This window comes from Balaenoptera acutorostrata, chromosome 13 (genome assembly GCF_949987535.1).
Source record: "Balaenoptera acutorostrata chromosome 13, mBalAcu1.1, whole genome shotgun sequence".
In the NCBI taxonomy this organism is placed as follows: Eukaryota; Metazoa; Chordata; class Mammalia; order Artiodactyla; family Balaenopteridae; genus Balaenoptera; species Balaenoptera acutorostrata.
In genome coordinates this window covers 93,621,874-93,646,001 of record NC_080076.1, presented here as the reverse complement: position 1 = coordinate 93,646,001, position 24,128 = coordinate 93,621,874, and the positions used below count along the sequence as shown (strand labels likewise).

The following is a 24,128-nucleotide window of genomic DNA, read 5'->3' as shown; positions in this document are numbered from 1 at the left end:
AAAATGTGAAAACCATTCTTAGCTTTCAGGCCCTGATATAGCCCATGGGCCTTAGTTTCCCAATACTTGACTTATATTTACCCCTTGTGTTCTTTACTGCCTTCTGCACTGCCAGGTTTCCATCTAGGACCAGTTCATACTGCCTGAAGAACTCATCTTAAATAATGTTTCTTTTAGCACAGGAATGCTACACAAGTTCCCTCCATTTTTGTTTATCTGAAACAAACATCTTTATTTCAGCTTTATCTCTAAAGGACTTTTAGCTTGGTATAGAAATCTAGATTGGTCGAGTTGTTTTTTTTCTTGTCAACACTTTAAAGGTGTTGTTTCATTATCTTCTGACTTCCATCGTTTCATTTGAGATGGAAACTTTCAGTCTTCCTGTTGCTGCTGTGAAAGTAGTCTCTCCCCTACTCTGTACCAGCTTCTGATAACCAGGCTTTATCTTTTGTTACAATGTGCATAATTGCAGTGATGTCCCTCTTTAGCCTGCTTGGAACTTGCTGAGCTTCCTGAATCTGAGGGCTGATATCTTGCATCTCTTTGCAAGGTTCTTGACTAACTCCTCAAATATTTCTTCTGTGTCATCCTCTTCTTAAAAGACTAACTACACACATTAGAACTTTTGAGTTTGTCCTAAATGTCTATGTCTTACACTCATCTTTTTTCCCTTCTCCCTTCTCTGTGTTAGTATGGATAATTAGATAATCATGACAACAGGGTAATAAAAATATTATAACTTTCAGAGCTATAATGGTTTCCTTCCTATGTTTCACACAAACTTTTCACAACTTGAATATGCAAACCTAAGACAATTGTGTGTCTGTAGTACAAACTCCTTATAAGTTTATTATATTATAAACTCCTAGGTCAAAATGTTCAAATTGGATGTTTACCCCTTCACATGTATTGAGATGGTCACACTATGTATCGCCATTATCTCTGTCAAACAAATTGGAACTGAAATAATGTATTATACAAGTAATTTAAAGTACATCATAGAGCCATTCAGAATCAAGCCCCCTGCGCAAGGAGGAGCTAGCTGTCTGCGCCCCGTGATTCCAGGGGTTCAGGAAGAACTTGGCCCCGAATGGTCCTTTACTTCATGCTTGAAAGTACACACTGAGGTATTTGGGTACCTGAAAAGAAACCAGCCAATACTCCCAGGAAGTTTTAGGCACTTTCTATTTATTTTTCCTTATGGGATATGAAGGTTAAGAAAGACACACACAGGAGATTAACCAAGATGGCGGAGTAGAAGGACGTGCACTCACTCCCTCTTGCGAGAGCTCCAGAATCACAACTAGCTGCTGGACAATCATTGACAGGAAGACCCTGGACTTCACCAAGGAGGATACCCCATGTCCAAGGACAGAGGAGAAGCCACAGTGAGACGGTAGGAGGGGCGCAATCAGAGTAAAATCAAATCCCATAACTGCTGGGTGGGTGACTCACAGACTGGCGAACACTTATACCACAGAACTCCACCCACTGGAGTGAAGGTTCTGAGCCCCACGTCAGGCTTCCCAACCTGGGGGTCCGGCAACGGGAGGAGGAATTCCTAGAGAATCAGACTTTGAAGTCTAGTGGGAATTGATTGCAGGACTGTGACAGGACGGGGGGAAACAGAGACCCCACTCTTGGAGGGCACACACAAAGTAATGTGTGCATTGGGACCCAGGGGAAGGAGCAGTGACCCTGGGGGAGACTGAACCAGACGTACCTGCTGGTGTTGGGGGGTCTCCTGCCGAGGCAAGTGGTGGCTCTGTTTCACCGTGGGGATAAGGACACTGGCAGCAGAGGTCCTGGGAAGTTCTCCTTGGCGTGAGCCCTCCCAGAGTCTGCCATTAACCCCACCAAAGAGCACGGGTAGGCTCCAGTGTTGGGTTGCCTCAGGCAAAACAACCAACAGGGAGGGAACCCAGCCCCACCCATCAACAGTCAAGTGGATTAAGGTTTTACTGAGCTCTGACCGCCACAGCAACAGTCAGCTCTACCCACCACCAGAGCCTCCCATCAAGCCTCTTAGATAGCCTCAACCACCAGAGGGCAGACAACAGAAGCAAGAAAAACTACAATCCTGCAGCCTGTGGTCCAAAAACCACAGTTACAGAAAGACAGAGAAGATGAAAAGGCAGAGGGCTATGTACCAGATGAAGGAACAAGAAAAAACCCCAGAAAAACAACTAAATGAAGTGGAGATAGGCAACCTTCCAGAAAAAGAATTCAGAATAATGATAGTGAAGATGATCCAGGACCTCGGAATAAGAATGGAGGCAAAGATTGAGAAGATGCAAGAAATGATTAACAAAGACCTAGAAGAATTAAAGAACAAACAAACAGAGATGACCAATACAATAACTGAAATGAAAACTACACTAGAAGGAATCAATAGCAGAATAACTGAGGCAGAAGAACGGATAAGTGACCTGGAAGACAGAATGGTGGAATTCACTGCTGCAGAACAGACTAAAGAAAAAAGAATGAAAAGAAATGAAGACAGCCTAAGAGACCTCTGGGACAACATTTAACGCAACAACATTCGCATTATAGGGGTCCCAGAAGGAGAAGAGAGAGAGAAAGGACCAGAGAAAATATTTGAAGAGATTATAGTCGAAAACTTCCCTAACATGGGAAAGGAAATAGCCACCCAAGTCCAGGAAGCGCAGAGAGTCCCATACAGAATAAACCCAAGGAGAAACACGCCGAGACACATAGTAATCAAAGTGGCAAAAATCAAAGACAAAGAAAAATTACTGAAAGCAGCAAGGGAAAAACGACAAATAACATACAAGGGAACTCCCAAAAGGTTAACAGCTGATTTCTCAGCAGAAACTCTGCAAGCCAGAAGGGAGTGGCATGATATACTTAAAGTGATGAAAGGGAAGAACCTACAACCAACATTACTCTACCAGGCAAGGATCTCATTCAGATTCGATGGAGAAATCAAAAGCTTTACAGACAAGCAAAAGCTAAGAGAATTCAGCACCACCAAACCAGCTCTACAACAAATGCTAAAGGAACTTCTCTAAGTGGGAAACACAAGAGAAGAAAAGGACCTACAAAAACAAACCCAAAACAATTAAGAAAATGGTCATAGGAACATACATATCGATAATTACCTTAAATGTGAATGGATTAAATGCCCCAACCAAAAGACATAGACTGGCTGAATGGATACAAAAACAAGACCCATATATATGCTGTCTACAAGAGACCCACTTCAGACCTAGGGACACATACAGACTGAAAGTGAGGGGATGGAAAAAGATATTCCATGCAAATGGAAATCAAAAGAAAGCTGGAGTAGCTATACTCATATCAGATAAAATAGACTTTAAAATAAAGAATGTTACAAGAGACAAGGAAGGACACTACATAATGATCCAGGGATCAATCCAAGAAGAAGATATAACAATTATAAATATATATGCACCCAACATAGGAGCACCTCAATACATAAGGCAACTGCTAACAGCTATAAAAGAGGAAATCGACAGTAACACAATAATAGTGGGGGACTTTAACACCTCACTTACACCAATGGACAGATCATCCAAAATGAAAATAAATAAGGAAACAGAAGCTTTAAATGGCACAATAGACCAGATAGATTTAATTGATATATATAGGACATTCCATCCAAAAACGGCAGATTACACGTTCTTCTCAAGTGCGCACGGAACATTCTCCAGGATAGATCACATCTTGGGTCACAAATCAAGCCTCAGTAAATTTAAGAAAATTGAAATCATATCAAGCATCTTTTCTGACCACAACGCTATGAGATTAGAAATGAATTACAGGGAAAAAAACGTAAAAAAGACAAACACATGGAGGCTAAACAATACGTTACTAAATAACCAAGAGATCACTGAAGAAATCAAACAGGAAATAAAAAAATACCTAGAGACAAATGACAATGAAAACACGACGACCCAAAACCTATGGGATGCAGCAAAAGCGGTTCTAAGAGGGAAGTTTATAGCTATACAAGCCTACCTAAAGAAACAAGAAAAATCTCAAGTAAACAATCTAACCTTACACCTAAAGAAACTAGAGAAAGAAGAACAAACAAAACCCAAAGTTAGCAGAAGGAAAGAAATCATAAAGATCAGAGCAGAAATAAATGAAATAGAAACAAAGAAAACAATAGCAAAGATCAATAAAACTAAAAGTTGGTTCTTTGAGAAGATAAACAAAATTGATAAGCCATTAGCCAGACTCATCAAGAAAAAGAGGGAGAGGACTCAAATCAATAAAATCAGAAACGAAAAAGGAGAAGTTACAACAGACACCGCAGAAATACAAAACATCCTAAGAGACTACTACAAGCAACTTTATGCCAATAAAATGGACAACCTGGAAGAAATGGACAAATTCTTAGAAAGGTATAACCTTCCAAGACTGAATCAGGAAGAAACAGAAAATATGAACAGACCAATCACAAGTAATGAAATTGAAACTGTGATTAAAAATCTTCCAACAAACAAAAGTCCAGGACCAGATGGCTTCACAGGTGAATTCTATCAAACATTTAGAGAAGAGCTAACACCCATCCTTCTCAAACTCTTCCAAAAAATTGCAGAAGAAGGAACACTCCCAAACTCATTCTATGAGGCCACCATCACCCTGATACCAAAACCAGACAAAGACACTACAAAAAAAGAAAATTACAGACCAATATCACTGATGAATATAGATGCAAAAATCCTCAACAAAATACTAGCAAACAGAATCCAACAACACATTAAAAGGATCATACACCACGATCAAGTGGGATTTATCCCAGGGATGCAAGGATTCTTCAATATACGCAAATCAATCAATGTGATACACCATATTAACAAATTGAAGAAGAAAAACCATATGATCATCTCAATAGATGCAGAAAAAGCTTTTGACAAAATTCAACACCCATTTCTGATAAAAACTCCCCAGAAAGTGGGCATAGAGGGAACCTACCTCAACATAATAAAGGCCATATATGACAAACCCACAGCAAACATCATTCTCAATGGTGAAAAACTGAAAGCATTTCCTCTAAGATCAGGAACGAGACAAGGATGTCCACTCTCACCACTATTATTCAACATAGTTCTGGAAGTCCTAGCCACGGCAATCAGAGAAGAAAAAGAAATAAAAGGAATACAAATTGGAAAAGAAGAAGTAAAACTGTCACTGTTTGCGGATGACATGATACTATACATAGAGAATCCTAAAACTGCCACCAGAAAACTGCTAGAGCTAATTAATGAATATGGTAAAGTTGCAGGTTACAAAATTAATGCACAGAAATCTCTTGCATTCCTATACACTAATGATGAAAAATCTGAAAGAGAAATTATGGAAACACTCCCATTTACCATTGCAACAAAAAGAATAAAATACCTAGGAATAAACCTACCTAGGGAGACAAAAGACCTGTATGCAGAAAACTATAAGACACTGATGAAAGAAATTAAAGATGATACAAATAGATGGAGAGATATACCATGTTCTTGGATTGGAAGAATCAACATTGTGAAAATGAGTATACTACCCAAAGCAATCTACAGATTCAATGCAATCCCTATCAAATTACCAATGGCATTTTTTACGGAGCTAGAACAAATCATCTTAAAATTTGTATGGAGACACAGAAGACCCCGAATAGCCAAAGCAGTCTTGAGGCAAAAAAATGGAGCTGGAGGAATCGGACTCCCTGACTTCAGACTATGCTACAAAGCTACAGTAATCAAGACAATATGGTACTGGCACAAAAACAGAAACATAGATCAATGGAACAAGATAGAAAGCCCAGAGATTAACCCACGCACCTATGGTCAACTAATCTATGACAAAGGAGGCAAAGATATACAATGGAGAAAAGACAGTCTCTTCAATAAGTGGTGCTGGGAAAACTGGACAGCTACATGTAAAAGAATGAAATTAGAATACTCCCTAACACCATACACAAAAATAAACTCAAAATGGATTAGAGACCTAAATATAAGATTGGACACTATAAAACTCTTAGAGGAAAACATAGGAAGAACACTCTTTGACATAAATCACAGCAAGATCTTTTTTGATCCACCTCCTAGAGTAATGGAAATAAAAACAAAAATAAACAAGTGGGACCTAATGAAACTTCAAAGCTTTTGCACAGCAAAGGAAACCATAAACAAGACAAAAAGACAACCCTCAGAATGGGAGAAAATATTTGCAAATGAATCAACTGACAAAGGATTAATCTCCAAAATATATAAACAGCTCATTCAGCTCAATATCAAAAAAACAAACACCCCAATCCAAAAATGGGCAGAAGACCTAAATAGACATTTCTCCAAAGAAGACATACAGACGGCCACGAAGCACATGAAAAGATGCTCAACATCACTAATTATTAGAGAAATGCAAATCAAAACTACAATGAGGTATCACCTCACTCCTGTTAGAATGGGCATCATCAGAAAATCTACAAACAACAAATGCTGGAGAGGGTGTGGAGAAAAGGGAACCCTCTTGCACTGTTGGTGGGAATGTAAATTGATACAGCCACTATGGAGAACAATATGGAGGTTCCTTAAAAAACTAAAAATAGAATTACCATATGACCCAGCAATCCCACTACTGGGCATATACCCAGAGAAAACCGTAATTCAAAAGGACACATGCACCCGAATGTTCATTGCAGCACTATTTACAATAGCCAGGTCATGGAAGCAACCTAAATGCCCATCGACAGATGAATGGATAAACAAGATGTGGTACATACATATATACAATGGAATATTACTCAGCCATAAAAAGGAACGAAATTGAGTCATTTGTTGAGACCTGGATGGATCTAGAGACTGTCATACAGAGTGAAGTAAGTCAGAAAGAGAAAAACAAATATCGTATATTAATGCATGTATGTGGAACCTAGAAAAATGGTACAGATGAGCCAGTTTGCAGGGCAGAAGTTGAGACACAGATGTAGAGAATGGACATATGGACACCAAGGGGGGAAAACTGCGGTGAGGTGGGGATGGTGGTGTGCTGAATTGGGCGATTGGGATTGACATGTATACACTGATGTGTATAAAACTGATGCCTAATAAGAACCTGCAGTATAAAAAAACAAACAAAACAACTAATACTAAACTTTCATTGGGTTATCTGTATGGAAATATGTTAATATAAATGTTTCAGACATTACATGAAATTTCTAAAAATCTTATATTTGTATTTGTATGGAAATATGTATGGAAATATGTTAATATAAATGTTTCAGACATTACAGGAAACTTCTAAAAATCTTATATGTTCTGGTATAAGGTTATAAGTAATAATCCTAGTTATTACTTTAAAATGTATATCTCAGAAATAACTAATTTTCTTGTCAACTGCATTATTATGAACTTTCATCAAATCTTTAACCATGGTCATTTTTAAGTCTTCTCTCATTTACAGACAGTTCTGGGTGTACTCTGATGATTTTGCAAATATGTTTCTATAAAAGGGTTTCATCTTCAAGAAATTCATGGAAAAGACTCTGACAAGTACAGGTTTCTGGTAACTGACTGTACTGCTGAACTGAATGAATAAGCATTTTCAGAACTCTAATGAAAAACTGATGAACTCATAAAAGTGCTAACAAAAGATCAAGATGAAAAAAAAAATTAATTACATGGGACTGAGTGAACTGATGAGGATGAGTATAATTTTTGTGACTTTCTGTCTGAATTAAAAAAAAAAATCCCACAAGGACTCAGAGGCAAAGAATATACAAATCAATTTTCACTGCAAAGTAAAGGAGCTGTTACAGTGGAGGATTACTGGACTGAATGTCAATATTATGACATAGTATGAGTGTGTTTCATGTTTGGTAATTGCAATCATTGTTGCTTTTGTTGTGGTCATCCATGTACAATGCTTGGTGTCAGTCTATTTATCTCTTGTAAAAATAAAATAGTGTGTGTGTGTGTGGAAAAAAGACACACACACACACACACACACTTTCTCCATTCTCCTAAAAAAAAATAAAAAATAAAGTACATCATATACTTTATTCCCACTGTTTGCTTTTATACCTTAATGTGTCTGGCTGGCTATTGCTACTGAATTTCATCTTGAAAAACAGGAAGCTTTTCTTTTGGCCTTCTGCTGCCTCTGAAAAGTGCCACACCTTATAAATGTTAAATACAGAAAGATATAACACAGACTTGTGTGCTAAAATTGACTGAAAGCAACTATGAACCTTGCCAGCACTGACTTGCTATGACAAAGAAAGCATACTGTATAAATGAAAACATCCACAAACTATTCACTTTGTTTTTTCAGTGGCAACAGTGTTTTGACATATCTTTTACTGTATAGCCTAGGAATTAACTGTATTTTAATTTAATGTATTTAATACATTATCTGTATTTTAATTAAATTAAAAATAGCAGCATAGTTCTTATTTTGTGAAATATTTTACCACAAATGAACAAGAGGACTTTTTGGGTGAGTTACATAGTTCAGAATGATGTTGCATGAATTTTAGGGGAAATTTCTTATTTTTGATAAAAATGATTCAAGCAACATATTTGGTGAGCTACCTGCAAAGGCACTCCCTTTCCTGCGTGCCCCTCACTCACCTTATCATAGGCCTCTTCCCACTTTTTTCTCCATCATTCTTCACTCTCCCTTGCTCCATTAAGGAGGTCACATTTGCTTTAGAAATAAAAGTCCTGCTTACTAGAAGAAAATAGATAATTCAAAATATTATGGTTTTCCTAGACCCTAGGGAAGAGAAGCTATTACAAGAAGAATCAAAGCAGAAGAATGCATGCCATTTCCTACTTGTGCCTATTTTAAAACATTCCCTCAAGAACATGGAGTACAAATTCAGCCAGGCAACTTACAGCCCACCCCCTGATACTTCCTATGGAGAAGGCAGATACCTAAATTCAGATTCTGAATTTGGAGGAATGGTAAACTCCTTAGGCCAGATTCCCATAGTTCTCCATCATTACATTCCCATATAAAAAATTGGGGGCAGGGTCTGATCAGCCCCATTCTTCCTGGGAGAAGTCTATGGCCACACTTCTGAATGTTACACACCTCTGAGATGACAAATACATTCTTGTTCACCAAAGACTGCCACAGGGTGTGAGGGAAATTAATAATACTGGCCACCACTATAGGAAAGAGGGGATTTATACAGTGGAGTTGTTGTGACAGTTTGAGGCTTTGAATGGTTCTAGTAAAGTAATTAGGCAACAGCTGTGTGTTTTGTTACATTGAATGGAAAAGAAATATGCCAGCCTCTCACTTTGTGAAAGAACAATTATATATGCATGAAAAAATATGCTTAAATGAGGCACTCATTCAAGTTCTAAATTACATATTTCATGTACTAAACGCAAGGGAAGTTCTTGAAAGGAGGCAATCAGACGCTTTAAAGATAACCTTTACAATGGGAAAATAAAGGATGGGCAGGTGTACATGGAGATGAAAACAATCTGATTTATTTGGACAAATATGTGCTTACAAAAGAAATGTTCTTACTGAAAATGGGACAAAAGAGGAAAACAACCTTGACATTTTCCTGTGATGTACCTTATTTACATTTATTTCAGACTAAGACATGTAGTCAGATTCAAGGGTAAACATGAGTTAGCATAACCTTAAGTCCAAACTCTGTCTCAAAATTAAAACCATAATATATCTAAAGATGTTTCTATAATAATGTCTGTATGTTTTTACAAAAGCATGCTCATTGTTGATGTCAATATTGTGATAGCTGCATATTCAGAATCACACATGCTGTAGGAAAAAAATTCAGCCAGTACTACATTTACTATGAATCAAAAGATTTATTCGTAGCTTTTCTGAATTTGCTTCAAAACAAAACAACAGAAAACAAAACCCAAACAAACATCCCCCTGTAAAAAATCCTCCCACACCGATTCTCTCCAGTATAACTTCTCAGAACTCTTATGACTTTGCCATGCTCATTACAATGGTAGTTCTTCCCCAGGATAATTCTGTAGGTTTGAAATACTGCAGAAAGTCACCCTATGTTAAGTTCATTTATAGGGTTGCTTTTTCTCCTCAGAAGAGTATTTAAAAATTTAATAAATATTGCATGGTACATGAAGGCATTCCCAAATCACTGTTTGTATGACTTTCCTTCATTATGAATTTTCTGGTGCCCAGGAAAAAGTACACCCTTACCCATGCATTCTGTCCTGTCCTGAGCTGACAGATGCAGAATGAGACCTAATCTCTAAAAGTTTTCTCACATTTATTGGACATGTATCCTTTCCTGGCAGGAATTTACAAATGTAGATTAAGGGAATCCTACCAGGTGAAGAGTCTTCTCAGTATTGTTTGATTTCATCTTCTGGTATTACAAAAAGAATGAGCAGGTGTTAATGGCTTTCCTATACATTCCTTGGGTTTTTCTCCAGAATACTGAATAGAGCAGAGACCACATTTCATCACAATCAACACATTCACATAAGGCTTCTTTCCAAGAGTTCTCTGAAGTCAAAGTAAGGCATTAGCTGCTTTTTTTTTTTTTTTTAAATCCATACATTCTTAGGTTTTCTCTACAGTGTGAATTCCCTGGTGTTCAGCAAGGAATGAGTGGTAGTTAAATGAATTTTCATATTCATAGGGGTTCTCTAGAGTGTGTGTTCTCTGATGTTTAGCAAGGTTTGAGCTCCAGCTGAAGGATTTATTGCATACCTTACATACATAGGGCTTCTCCCCAGTATGAGTTATCTGATGTAGAATGAGGGAAAAGCTCCGACTAAAGGTTTTGTCACATTCAGTACATGCATAGGGCTTTTCTCCAGTATGAATTTTCATATGTTGTGCAAGGGATGCGTGCCATGTGAAAACTTTACCACATTCATCACATTCATAGAGCTTTTCTCCAGCATGAATTCTCTGATGCTTAATAAGGAATGAGTGGCAACGGAAGGCTTTACTGCATTCGTTACATTCATAGGGGGTTTTGGAGGTATGGACACTCTGATGCCGGGTAAGGTGTGAAGAACGGCGAAATGCCTTCCCACACTCAACGCATTCATAAGGTTTCTCTCCAGTATGTGTAATCTGATGGCGAATGAGTTCAGAGCCACTGCTAAAGGCCTTCCCACATCTCCTACATACATACTGTTTCTTTCCTATGTGAATTCTCTGATGTCGAGTGAGGTTTGAGGCACGGCTAAAGGCCTTTCCACATTCGGTACATTCATAGGGTTTCTCCCCAGTATGTGTTCTCTGATGTTCAATGAGGAATGAAAGGTAACTGAATGTTTTATTACAGTCTTTACACTCATGGGGTTTCTTTCCCGTATGTATCATCTGATGTTTTACGAGGTTTGAGATCTGGCTAAAGGTTTTCCCACATTCCTTACATACATATGGTTTCTCTCCAGTATGAGTTCTCTGATGTAACACAAGGGAAAAGCGCCGACTGAAAGTTTTTCCACATTCATGGCATCCATAGGGTCTCTCCACAGTACTAACATTCATATGTTGAGACAGGGCTTCTTGATGGGAAACTGTCACTTGCCTGATATATCCCTGATTTCCCTGCAGCATCTCAGTATCACCCTCACATTTCCAGCCTTCTTTAAAACTGGAATACTCAAGGCCTTGGCTTAGAAATCTTTCCATTATCAAATACTGGGATGAATCATCTTCGTATATGACATTTTTTGGAGAAAACTCTTTGATCTCACCATTTGACTCTGAAGCTGAAAAAACAAAGCAAATGTTTCTTACTTTCTGTGTTGAGTAAAATAAAAGCCACTCCTCCATTTTTTTAATGAGAATTACATTGAAAACAAAAATCTTAGCATTGCATTGCTTTTACAGTTATCATATATGACTCTGAAATCTGAGCAGTAGATCCAGAAATTCAGAAGACATCAAACAGAGGAGAGCTGTAGGTGAATAAGGAGAAGATTAAAATTAAGCAACTGAAGGTGAGGGAAAAACAGAACTATCAGAAAGATAAGTAATTGTAAAGGATAGGTGGTTAATCTTCCTCACCTCCATTTAAACTTTATTTGCTGCCAGAATGACTTGAAAATGACAATTTCATAGTGCTGCTAATAGACTACAAGCGTCCCTCAGGTCCCACAAAGAAATGAGATTGTGTTCACTTAGTGCCTTTGGAACATCTTACAGTAACTTATTCTGAATGAATGAATAAAAAGGTTTCTCTGAATATCTTCCAGCATCCTCACTCTACCTCTACCTTCTAAACGGACATGTGAAGCTCAATTTAGGGATAACAGTGTCTTTCCATCAGATGCTTTTGACAGATAAACACAGGATTTTCTCCAGGCTAAATTTCAATAAGGGATTTTATCATTTTGGGAGAACAGAGTTTTATAATAATACAAAGGTTTAAAAAACATATATTCTCACATATCTTTATTCTTAGGAAATATGTGGAGTTAAAGGCTATGATGTATACAATTTATTCCCAAATGTTTCAGGAAAAAAAATCATATACCAAATGACAAAACAAACAGGGCAAAATATTAGCCATGGGTGAATGTGAGTAAAGGGCATATGGGTATTTTTGCACTATTCTTACAACTTTTCTGGAAGTTTAAAATTATTTCCAACTTGGTATATAGATTCAACAAAATCCCAATCAAAATCCCAGCAAGTTATTTCACAGATCTCAACAAACCGATTCTAAAGTTTATACAAAACAGAAAATGACCTAGAATACCTAACACAACACTGAAGGAGAAGAACAGAGGACTGACACTTGACTTCAAGACTTCTGTAGCACTACAGTAATCAAGACAGTGCAGCACTGGTGAAAGACTAGACAAGTAGATCAATGGAACAGAGTACAGAGCTCAGAACAGACCTGCATAATTATAGTCAACTCATCTTTGACAAAGGAGCAAGGACAACACCAGGGAGCAAATACAGTCTTCTCAACAAATGGTACTGGAACAACTAGACATCCACATGCGTAAAAGTGAATCTAGATACAGATTTACACTCTTAACAAAAATTAACTCAAAATGGATCACAGGCAAAAATGTAAAACAAAAAACTGTAAAACTCCTAGAAGATAACAACGGAGAGAACCTAGATGATGTTAGGGAGTGATGACTTTTTGGGTATAACACCAAAGGCACAATCCATGAAAGAAATAATTGATAAGCTGGACTTCATTAAAATTAAAAACCTCTGCTCTGCAAAAGCCAATGTCAAGGGCTTCCCTGGTGGCACAGTAGTTGAGAATCCACCTGCCAATGCAGGGCACACGGGTTCAAGCCCTGGTCAGGGAAGATCCCACATGCCGTGGAGCAACTAAGCCCGTGTGCCACAACTACTGAAGCCTGAGTGCCTGGAGCCCATGCTCCGCAACAGGAGAGGCCGCCGCAGCGAGAGGCCCACACACCGCAACGAAGAGTAGCCCCTGCTCGCCACAACTAGAGAAAGCCCGCACGCAGCAACAAAGACCCAACACAGCCAAAAATAAATAAAATTAATTAATTAATTAATTATTTTTTAAAAAGCCAATGTCAAGAGAATGAGAAGACAGGATGAGAAGACTGAGAGAAAATATTTGCAAAAGACACATCTGACAAGAGTTATTACCCAAAATATACAAAGAACTCTTAAAACTCAACAATAAGAAAATGAACAATTCAATTTAAAAACAGGCAAAAGACATGAACAGACACCTCACCAAAGAAGATATACAGATCCAAATAAGAAAATGAAAAGACCTTCAACATCATGTCATTAGGGAACTGTAAATTAAAGTGAGACACCACTTCACACCTATCAAAATGGCCAAAATCCAATTCACTGACAACAACACATGCTGGTGAGGATGTAGAGCAACAGGAGCTCTCATCATTGCTGGTGGGGACGCAGAATGGTGCAGCCACTTTGGAAAACAGTGTGTCAGTTTCTTATAAAACTGAACATCCTCTTACCATGCAATTCAGCAATCACATTCCTTGATATTTACCCAAGTGAATTAAAACTTACATCCACACAAAAACCTGAACATGGAAATTTATAGCAGCTTTATTCATAACTGCCAAAACTTAGAAGCAACAAGATGTCCTTCAGTAGGAGAATGGAAAAGTAAACTGTGGTACATCCAGACCATGGGCTATTACTCAGCACTAAAAAAAAAATGAGTTATCAAGCCATTAAAAGATATAAAGGAATGAGCCTCAAATGCATAATATGAGATGAAAGAAGCCAATGTGAAAAAGGTAAATACCCTATGAATTCAACTATATGACATTCTGGAAAAGGAAAAACTATGGAAACAGTAAAAAGATCAGTGGTTACCAGGGGTTAGTGGGGAGAGGGGGATGAATAGGCAGAGCACAGAGAATTTTTAGGGCAGTAAAACTATCCTGTATCATACTAACATATGGATACATGTCATTGCACATTTGTCAAAACCCATAGAGTGTATGACACTAAGAATGAAACTTAAGGTCAACTCTGGACTTTGGGTGATAATGATGTGTCAAGGTAGGTTCATCAATTGTGAAAAATGTACCACTGTGGTGTGGGATGTTGACAGTGGGGAAGACTGGGCAGGGGTGGAGGTGGGCAGGGGGATATATAGGAACTCTCTGTACTTTCCACTCAATTTTGCTGTGAACCCAAAACTGCTTGAAAGAAAATTAAGTTTATTAATTTAAAAAAATCATTACAGTATTTGCAGGGAAGGTTTAGAGTATTTTCATTGCTACAGTAAAGACTGAGAGATACAAATATACAAATTCACTAGCATTCCTATAGAAAAGCAATATAACTTCTTAGAAAAGAAACTAAAGAAAGTTGCTTAAGAATAAATTCAACAACAGGGGGCTTCCCTGGTGGCGCAGTGGTTGAGAGTCTGCCTGCCAATGCAGGGGTCACGGGTTCGAGCCCTGGTCTGGGAAGATCCCACATGCCACGGAGCAACTGGGCCCGTGAGCCACAATTAATAAGCCTGCGCGTCTGGAGCCTGTGCTCCTCAACGAGAGGCCGCGATGGTGAGAGGCCCGCGCACCGCAATGAAGAGTGGTCCCCACTTGCCACAACTAGAGAAAGCCCTCGCACAGAAACGAAGACTCAACACAGTCATAAATAAATAAATAAATAAATAAAAGAACGTGAATTTCAAAAAAGAATAAATTCAACAACAGATGTACAGGGATTTTACAAAAAAAATTTCAAAATCTTAAGAAGCTGTGCAGATAACTCCTAACTCCTACTTTAGCTCAGCATCAGCATCACCTGGGAGCTTGTTAAAATGTAAATTCTTGAGTTCCACCCCAAACCTAATGACTTAGAATTTCTGGAGTGGGGCCTGGGAATATGTATTTTAAAACGATCCAAAGGACTAAACTTTGAGAAGCACTGTGATCTCTCTCTTAAGCACCAGAATATGATACTCAATTGCTTACTGAATTTATATACTCGACTATCCCAGAGACCCAAAACTCAGTAAGTCACAAATTGATATAATCTTTCCCTCCCCTTCAAACTTGCTCATCCTTCCTTTTTTTTTTTTTTTTGAGATAATAATACCAGCAAAAAGAGTGGTGTCAACCACAATTCCTCAATCTTCTTTACTGTCTTTTATCTAGTCATCACCAGGTCTTTCTGAGTCCACTTGCTTACTTTGTTACCGTCTGTATACCTTCTTCCATTCCCTGGACACCTCCATGGTTCAGGTGATGATTACATCTAGCCTACGTTATGACAACAACTTTTAAATGGCTGTGCTGTTTCCTAGTCTCGCTTCCAATAAATCTGTTTTCCAAACTGCAGCTAGAATGACCTTACTAAAATGCTCGCCTGCCTGCCTGAAATCTTTGGATGACTCCTGATTAGCCTACAGATGAACTCTAAGTTCATTAATATGACCTATAAAACACCTGCATGATCTGACCAGTGCTTTCCCTAACCATCCTTAATTCCCACCATTTTCCTCCTTACACTTTATACTTTTGCTCAATGTAGACTGAACCTCATACTCTCATTTTATTAGTATGATCTTTATACATGCTGTAACTTTGGGTTTTGTTTCAGTTATAAAATATGAATGGCTCCAGTCCTGTAAAGGTGGAGTAAGTACACTCCAACCTGGCTCTCCCACTGAATACAAGTGAAAACCATGAACAGAATGCATAAAGCAGCTAGCTGAGAACTCTAAAAAGTAAACGGGGAACTTCCCTGGTGGCGCAGTGGTTAAGAATCCGCCTGCCAATGCAGGGGACACGGGTTCGAGCCCTGGTCCGGGAAGATCCCACATGCCGTGGAGCAACTAAGCCCACGAGCCACAACTACTGAGCCCGCGCACTCTAGGGCCCGTGTGCCACAACTACTGAGCCTGCGTGCCTAGAGCCCGTGCTCTGTAACAAGAAAAGCCACTGCAATGAGAAGCCCGCGCACCACATCGAAGAGTAGCCCCCGCTCGCCACAACTAGAGACAGCCTGTGCGCAGCAGTGAAGACCCAATGCAGCCATAAATAAATAAAATTTTAAAATTTAAAAAATCTATTTAAAAAAAAAGTAAACAGTAGCAAGCTGCTTGCGGAAGGAAGCCAGAACACAAAGTAACACTGAACTGGTGGTGAGTTTCTTGGGTTTTTTCCCCCACTCCAGTCTCTCCAGGCCTAAACTCAAATGCAGCCTGAAAGCAAGAACTGGGCAGCTGGTGTGAGGAGAAAGAGCTCCATGAGAAGCCTCTATTTCTGGTCTTAGGAATGGGAAAGGGGAGTCCATACTGGTCAGAGAAATCATATTGTTTGTTCATTTCCCATTCTCTTCTGCCCAAACCCAAAGCATGTTGCAGCAGCTGTGGCCATACAGGCAATTAAACCTCTAAGACAGGGTAACCTTCCTCCCTCAGCAAAAAGATCTATGGTCCCAAGAGCAGAGGGGTAATACCCCCCTTTTTTTCTTTTTCTCTCCATCCCCTCGCTGCATGGCTGCAGAGGCAGACAAACTTGCAGGAAGTGCAGAGGGGAACCTACAGGCCTGCCTTTCTAACCAGAAGACCTGAAAGAGGGGGTCCAGGGAGCTAAAAAGGAAAGGGGAGATGGTGAAAAAGGGAGCACAAGAAGGTGATCCCATAAAGTTGTGTACGAAATTCTGGGCTCCTCCCTGAGCTGTGCATGCATGGATCTGACCCTGAATAGCACACCTAAAGCTGCGAGAACTGAAACAAAGGGGAACCCGCTGCCTAACACCACTAGGAGGTGCGTATGGGGACAAATGAGAGACCTGCGAAGGCTTTGAAAACTGGACTGTCATTGGAACCACATGCATAGAAGACAGGTTAGAACTGTGACTTCAACTTACGCATATCGACAGCCTGCTTAAATAAAGTTAACATCTCAATAGGATTTAAATAAGACCCAAAGTCTTAATATTAAAAAAAAAAAAAAGTTACAAGTCAAAGCTATAGGACATACAGAGAAACAGGAATTTCATCATCCCACAGGGAAAAGACAATCCAATTATAAAACACATTTATGGAGTATTTATACATGGACAGTGCATTAAAATGAAATTAAGTGAAACTATTATTTTGATGTGAAAATATTTCAATGATGTAGAAAATATCCCTATACTTTATACATGATAGTGAAGTACTATGCAGTGAAATATCAAGATATCTGTAAATTACATTATTCAGCAAAAAAAGGGATGAGGTGAGGCAAATACAGTAAAATGTTATCCATTATTAAACCCATAACTAAGACTGTATAGATTTATGCAAAGATAGAAAAATAGAAAAACAAAAACTAGAGAACCCAGAAACATATGCAAAAACTGACACTTAACTTATGACAAACCAGTGAAGGAAAGGACAGACATGTCAATAAATGGTGCCTCAAGAACTGGATGTCCATGCAGAAGAGACCAAAATTGACCACTAAGTCACATGACATACAAAAATAAATTCAAAGTGGACCATGGATCTAAATGTGAATGCAAAGTGACTTTTTAAAGAGAAAATCTAGGAAAATGTCACCATGACCTCATGGTAAGGAAAGATTTCTTAAACATATCAAAAAAAAAAAAAAAAAATACTGGGACTTCCCTGGCAGTCCAGTGGTTAAGACTCCGCACTTCCACTGGAGCAGGCAAGGGTTTGATCCCTGATCAGGGAACCAAGATACTGCATGCCGCACAGCACAGCCGCAAAAAAGGAATACTAATCATAAAGGAAAAGACTGACAAATCTGACTATACTAGAATTAAGAATCTCTGTTCATTAAAAGAGGTTTTAAAGGGGAAAAGTAAGCCACATGTAAGAGGAGACATTTGTAGTGAATATAAGTACAGTGATTTGTATCCAAAATATACAACTCCTGCAAAACAAGAAAAAGACAGAGAATCCAATAGATAAATGAGCAAAAACCTTCAAGAAGCACTTCATAAATGAGGGTATCTAAATACTCAATAAACATATGAAAAGGTGGTCAACCTCATTAGTAATTGGAGAAATGCACGTTTAAACCAGAATAAGCTACCACTGCACACTCTCCTGATGGGTGAAGAGTATGATGCCTGGCAGTACAGGGCATCTGGTAAACATGGGGAGCAAGAGGAACCCACTTACTGTGTCTGTGGGAGTGTAAGTCAGTAAAAGCACTTTGGAAAACATTTTGGCATCATCTAATGTGTGAAAGAGATACATTATCCTCTGACTCAGCAATTCCAGTCCCAGATATAAACCACAGGAACCCTGTGCCAGGAGGTACCAGGACCCAAGGACAAGAGCAACATTGCTTGCAATAGCCCTAAACTGCAAACAACCCAAGAAGCCATCAATAACAGAATGGATACAAACTACTAGACGAGTATGCAAAATGCATAAATATTAAAAATAATTTTGAGAGAAGCAAATTACAATATAATATATATATTATGATCCCCTCTATATAAAGTTCACAAGCGTACAAACCTAAACTAGTGCTTAGAGACACCAACAGTTGATAAAGCTCTAAAGAAAACCAAGGAAGTTACTACCATTAAAGAAGATTACTTTTGCAGGGGGCGAGGTGGGGGTGGGGGGTGACTGGGACGAGCACCCAAAGAGCTCTTAGGGACCTGGCAGTGCTGTGTTTACTGACCTGAGTGGTGGTTACATGGGTGTCTTATAATCATTTAAGGTGCACGTTTATGTTTTATGCATTGTCTGTGAGCTATTTCCCTTTTCAAAAAAGGTACTGGAAGAAACACACAAAAATTCTAAGAGCTATATTAAAGTAGTGGAATTAGAGGCAATTTTTCCATGTTTCCCCTTTACCTCACTTCCCTTGTACATAGTTTTATGGGTTTTATTACTTTCAAAACATTTAGAAAAGAACATTTTTCTTCAACTCATCCTTTCACGAGGAAGTCTCTGGGCACTTGTCCCACCTCGTGACTTCAGCTCACACAGGGCTCTTTCCACGTCCTTCCTCCTGAAGGTCTCGCTCTCACAGCCAGAGCTTGGTTTTCAAGGCATCCTCTGTTCCCTCACTAGTCCTTCCATTAGCTGCTTCTCCATAAACATAAGTATCGCCCTGTTATCTCAAGAGGACCACTCCCTAAAGTCCAGTATACTTCCATTAGAGGTTTGCTTCAGAATCAACTATAGAACTTATGGAAATTGTCATAAACACATATAATTTAGGCTCCAAAGATCTTCTATGTCAGAATCTTCAAGGGCGGTGCATGGCCATATTTATTTTTAAAGAGCTTCACCAGCAATTTTATTTCAACCTAAGGTGAAGAAGGCTTTCAGAGCCCTTCTCAATCAACCTCATTGCTTCTGTTTTTCTTTCTTAATGTAAGATTTCCACATCTACACCCCTATCTTGAATTTTTTTCTAAGATATATTCCAATAGTTTGTTGCACCTCTTCACTTGGAAATACCATCCTCTACTCACACCATGCATATCTCAAACTAATTCACCACGTTTTCTTTAAAACTGACCCTCTTCCTGTCTTTTATATTTCTGTTACTACTATCCCTATCCACATTACCCAGGTCTATAACACCAACTGGAAATTCCTTTCTTCTCATCGTTGAACTGCCAACTTGAGGACTTCTAACAAAGTTATTTACAGACCCAATTTATCTCACTATGCCATGCCTTCTACTCTCTGAGGCATACCACCTAAGAGAAAGTCTTAACAAGATTAAAACTTCGATAAATATCATTAAAATAGGGACTTCCCTGGTGATCCAGTGGTAAAGAATCCGCCTTACAATGCAGGGGACATGAGGTTTGATCCCTGGTCAGGGAACCAAGATCCCACATGCCGCGGGGCAACTAAGCCTGCGCGCCACAGCTACTGAGCTCACGCGCCTCAACTAGAGCCCACCTGCCGCAAACTACGGAGCCCACGCGCTCTGGAACCCACGCACCACAATGAAGATCCCACGCGCTGCAATGAAAGATCTCACATGCCTCAACGAAGATCCCGCGTGCCGAAACTAAGACCCGACACAGCCAAAAATAAATAAATAAATAAATAAACCTTTAAAAAAAATTGTTAGAATAACATATGACTGAAGGAATAAGCCCAACAATTAACCAAAGTGTAATGAATCACTCTTTCAAGAGGGTTAGAACAACAGTATAATGAAAAATATATATACCTTTTAACTTAGACAATGGAAACATATATGTCAATTTTTAAAAAGAAAGGGAAGGGAAACCGAAGAGAAATAAAATTCAGAGCCCAGACAGAGCTAATAATGAAAAGAAGGGACACAGCTATCTGTGAGAAAGTGAGGAAAGGATGAGAACTGAAGGCAGACAGGTAAGTGGGTGTGAGTGGTCCCCTTGCTGTGGGCAAGACTTCACAGTCCCTGTATCTCTGGTACCTTTAAAGGAAAACTTTCCATCCAGCATATAACAAAGTACTGCTTTCTCATTGACTGGGTGGGTTGTTATTTTTAAAAACTTCCCCACCAGCTTCTAACTCACTCACCTGAAAACAGACCTCTGCTCGCATCTTTCCCCAGCCAGGGCTCTTTCCCTTGCTCCAGTAAGGAAACCACATCTGGCTTAGAAATGTTAAGACCTGCTTGCGGAAATGAAATAAATTCACAATTAGTCCCTGAATCCTTACGAAAGAGGGGCCGTTATTAGAAATGCCAGATGTAAGTATGAAAGATTTCTAAATATTAGGTGAAGTTCTAATCCCCCTCTTAAAAACTAATAAAGGACTTCCCTGGCTGTCCAGTGGTTAAGACTCTGCACTTCCACTGCAGGGGGCTCAGGTTCGATCCCCTGGTCAGGGAAGTTCCCATGCCATGCAGTGCAGCCAAAAAAAAGAAAAGCTTATAAAAAAAAAAAAACAACTTACCTCCCTTGGGAATGTTCAGCCAGGTAATCAAGATTCGCAACAGCCATCCTAAAGGTCAAATTCTGACTGAGGGGAGATGAGAAGAAATACCTACCCAGTGAGACCAGGTGGCCATAGTTCTCCAACATTACATGTCTGTACAAATCTCTTTGAGCAGGCTGGAGCCATTCCCACTCCTCCCGGGAGAAGTCTACGGCCACATCTCTGAATGTCACTGACCCCTGAAATGACACACAGACATGTGCACAACCAGCACCCATGCTCCCAAAGGCCCTGATCAAGGAGTGAAATGAGTCCCACTGTGGAGGGTGGACAGTGTATACAAGTAGCGCAATGACAGTTTTCAGGATTCTGAGTAATTATTAAGAGTATAAGTAAGAGACTAGCTGTTTTGTTTTATTATATAATTGGAGAAAAGACAAAAAAAATACATGCTTTGTCCTGAGATAATTTACAATTTTGTGAACGATAAAGGACTATACATGTGAACAACATGGATTTCTGGCTTTGGTTGTAAAAATTCTTAAGATCTCACCACGCTTTATGAATAATGAAGACAATCCCTTTATGTCTAATAGGGAAAGTGTATTTTCCTTAATACCAGCCTATTTTAATATGATCTGGCAAGAATTTCTTCGTAGGCACAACTGGCTGTAGCAGAGAGCAGCAGCTCCCGATTAAGGAGCACACACTCAAGTTTACCACAGCTAACCCCGTTTCTGAAGAAATAGCTGTGATACTTAGCAATGTCGCCGAACAAGACGATGAAGGCTACAGTACAAGGGCCTCCCAGGATGGAACCTGCAGCTTCTTCCCTCAGGGTTAGGGAGGAGTAATAAGCCCCTGCTTTTCAGCCTGGTTTTGCAGCACTTGAGTGACCCACATAGCTGTTAGGCATGAAGAGGGATTTTTAAAAGTCCCAAACTAGTAACAGCCCCAGAGGTATGACAGAGTTATATTTTAGTTTAAAAAAAATTTTTAAGTGCCTATAATCTGTTATAGATTATTGACTAATAAAGGAAGCTGTTTCCTAATGTAAACAGTGGGCTCTACAGAACGGAAGGAAACTGGACTTCCAGCAAAAGCTGGAGAGCCTCTGGCTTTGGAGACAAGTACGACAGAAAGTAGGACAGAGAAGTGACACTAAAACCAGACGGACTAATTTGGAAGGGCGGGCCTTCTTATCCCCGACCTCTGTGAAGCACAACTGCCAGCCACGCATTTACCCTCCACCAAAACAACAATAATCAGTGTTCCTTGCTAGAGAAACTTCACGTCTTGCCTGAAAAATGAGCTCGGTGAGTTCGGAGATTTTGTTTTGCTCCCCGCTGATCCCCAGGACCTAGGAAGCGCCGTGCAGGAGAATCACGTGGAGGGACTGTTCACATGCAGACTCCCAACCCGCACACGCACAGGTTCGGGTTCACAAGGCTGGGGTGGGGCTCGCGAATACCCAAGTCCAGCAGGTTACCAGGTGATGCCAACAGAGCTGATCCAGGATCACGCACTGAGACCACTGATGCAGGCGTGGAAGCAGACGCCCAACGGAAGCAGGAGTCAGCGAATGAACGGCAGCGGGGGCGAGGGGCAGAGTGAAGCCCTCCTCGTTCCAATTCCGGGGAAAGCAGGCGCAGGACAGCCTGCTCTAAGACCCGGCCGCCCGGTCAGCGCCCGCCCCGCGCCCGGCCCCGCCAGCCCTCCCACGTCCTCTTAGGCGCCAGAAAGGCGGCAGGGGGAGGAAAGCCTGTGTCCCCCGTCCGGAAAACACAGCCGCGCTGAGGAAGAAAGGAAACACCAGCTCACCTGAGACATGGCTCACGGCAGGGCCCGCGGAGAACCGAGCGTGGAAGGCGGAGCTGGCGGGGAGAGCGACGAGCTGACGCGCGGGCCGGCGCCCGGGCTCCGCATCCACCGCCCTCGTCACGAGGGTCAGGGACGCCCGCGACAGCTCCCTCCCCGCGGCGGCGGGGGCTCCGAGCCTGGGCGCGACCCGCGTCCCCAGCGCCGCCGCCTTTAACGGGGCCGCAGCTGGGGCGTCTCCTCCGCGCTGCTGGCCGGGCAACCAAGGCTTCCCGAGCTCGGGGCAGGGCCACCGCCCCCGGCCCCCGGCGGGGACAGGCTCTGGCAGGGCGGGCCCTTCCCCTACCTCGGCCCGCGCAAGCAAGGCTCTCGGCTCTGCGACGGGGACCCCGCGCCAGCGTCCCGCAAACTGCGCCTTCCGGAGCCTCAGAGACCGACCGCGACCAGGCCGCGGGCCTCAGACAGCTCTCCTTCCCAGGACCCACCGCGGCCTCGGCGCGTCGCGGGCAGAGTGCCCGCCCCACCCCCCTACAACTCCCAGGACGCCCCGCGCCCGTGACAGGGAGAACGGGGGTCTCAGACAACTACACTTCCCAGGGTCCACCGCGGCCTCAGCCTGCGGCCTAGCCCTACACGCTCGGACTACAACTCCCAGAACCGACTGCGGCCCCAGCCGTTCCATTAAGGACCTCCAGCCCTGACCACGGCAGTAGTAGGACCCGCAGCCCCGCGGGGTCACTACTCCCAGAGCCTGGAGCCCCGCGGGGCGGCCCAGCCATGGCGGCCTGGACGGCGACCGCCCGCACGCTGAGCCTGGACTGGCGACCTCTCCGCGTGAGCAGAGGAGGCATTCGGGCTCCCCCTGCAGCCCTGCCGTGGGAGCCCGCGATTCCTGGGGGCTTCTTTCTGCCTGCGCTGGTGGCTCGGTCCCGAGCACGTGGGGAGGTCTCGGGACTCAGCACCTACAGAGCTCCAAGCCCAGGGG

General features: G+C 41.1%; 1 protein-coding gene across 10 annotated transcripts in view; it reads right to left on the bottom strand.

Annotated features, from left to right (window-relative positions):
- ZNF10 (zinc finger protein 10) overlaps positions 1-23,769 on the bottom strand; it is a 112,501-nt gene extending 88,732 nt beyond the window's left edge. The window contains exons 1-4 of one of the 10 annotated variants that reach the window (XM_057526029.1): positions 23,490-23,769; positions 23,147-23,199; positions 21,438-22,859; positions 20,966-21,061 (exon numbers count right to left, since the gene is read on the bottom strand). In XM_057526029.1, the coding sequence (XP_057382012.1) occupies positions 20,966-21,061; positions 21,438-21,458 (117 nt within the window). In that variant the 5' untranslated portion in view covers positions 21,459-22,859; positions 23,147-23,199; positions 23,490-23,769. Of the gene's footprint in view, positions 1-20,965; positions 21,062-21,343; positions 22,860-23,146 lie in introns of those variants that run through there. The other 9 variants (XM_057526028.1, XM_057526027.1, XM_057526032.1 and 6 more) reach the window with 9 other exon arrangements.
- Between the last annotated feature and the right edge of the window lie 359 nt (positions 23,770-24,128).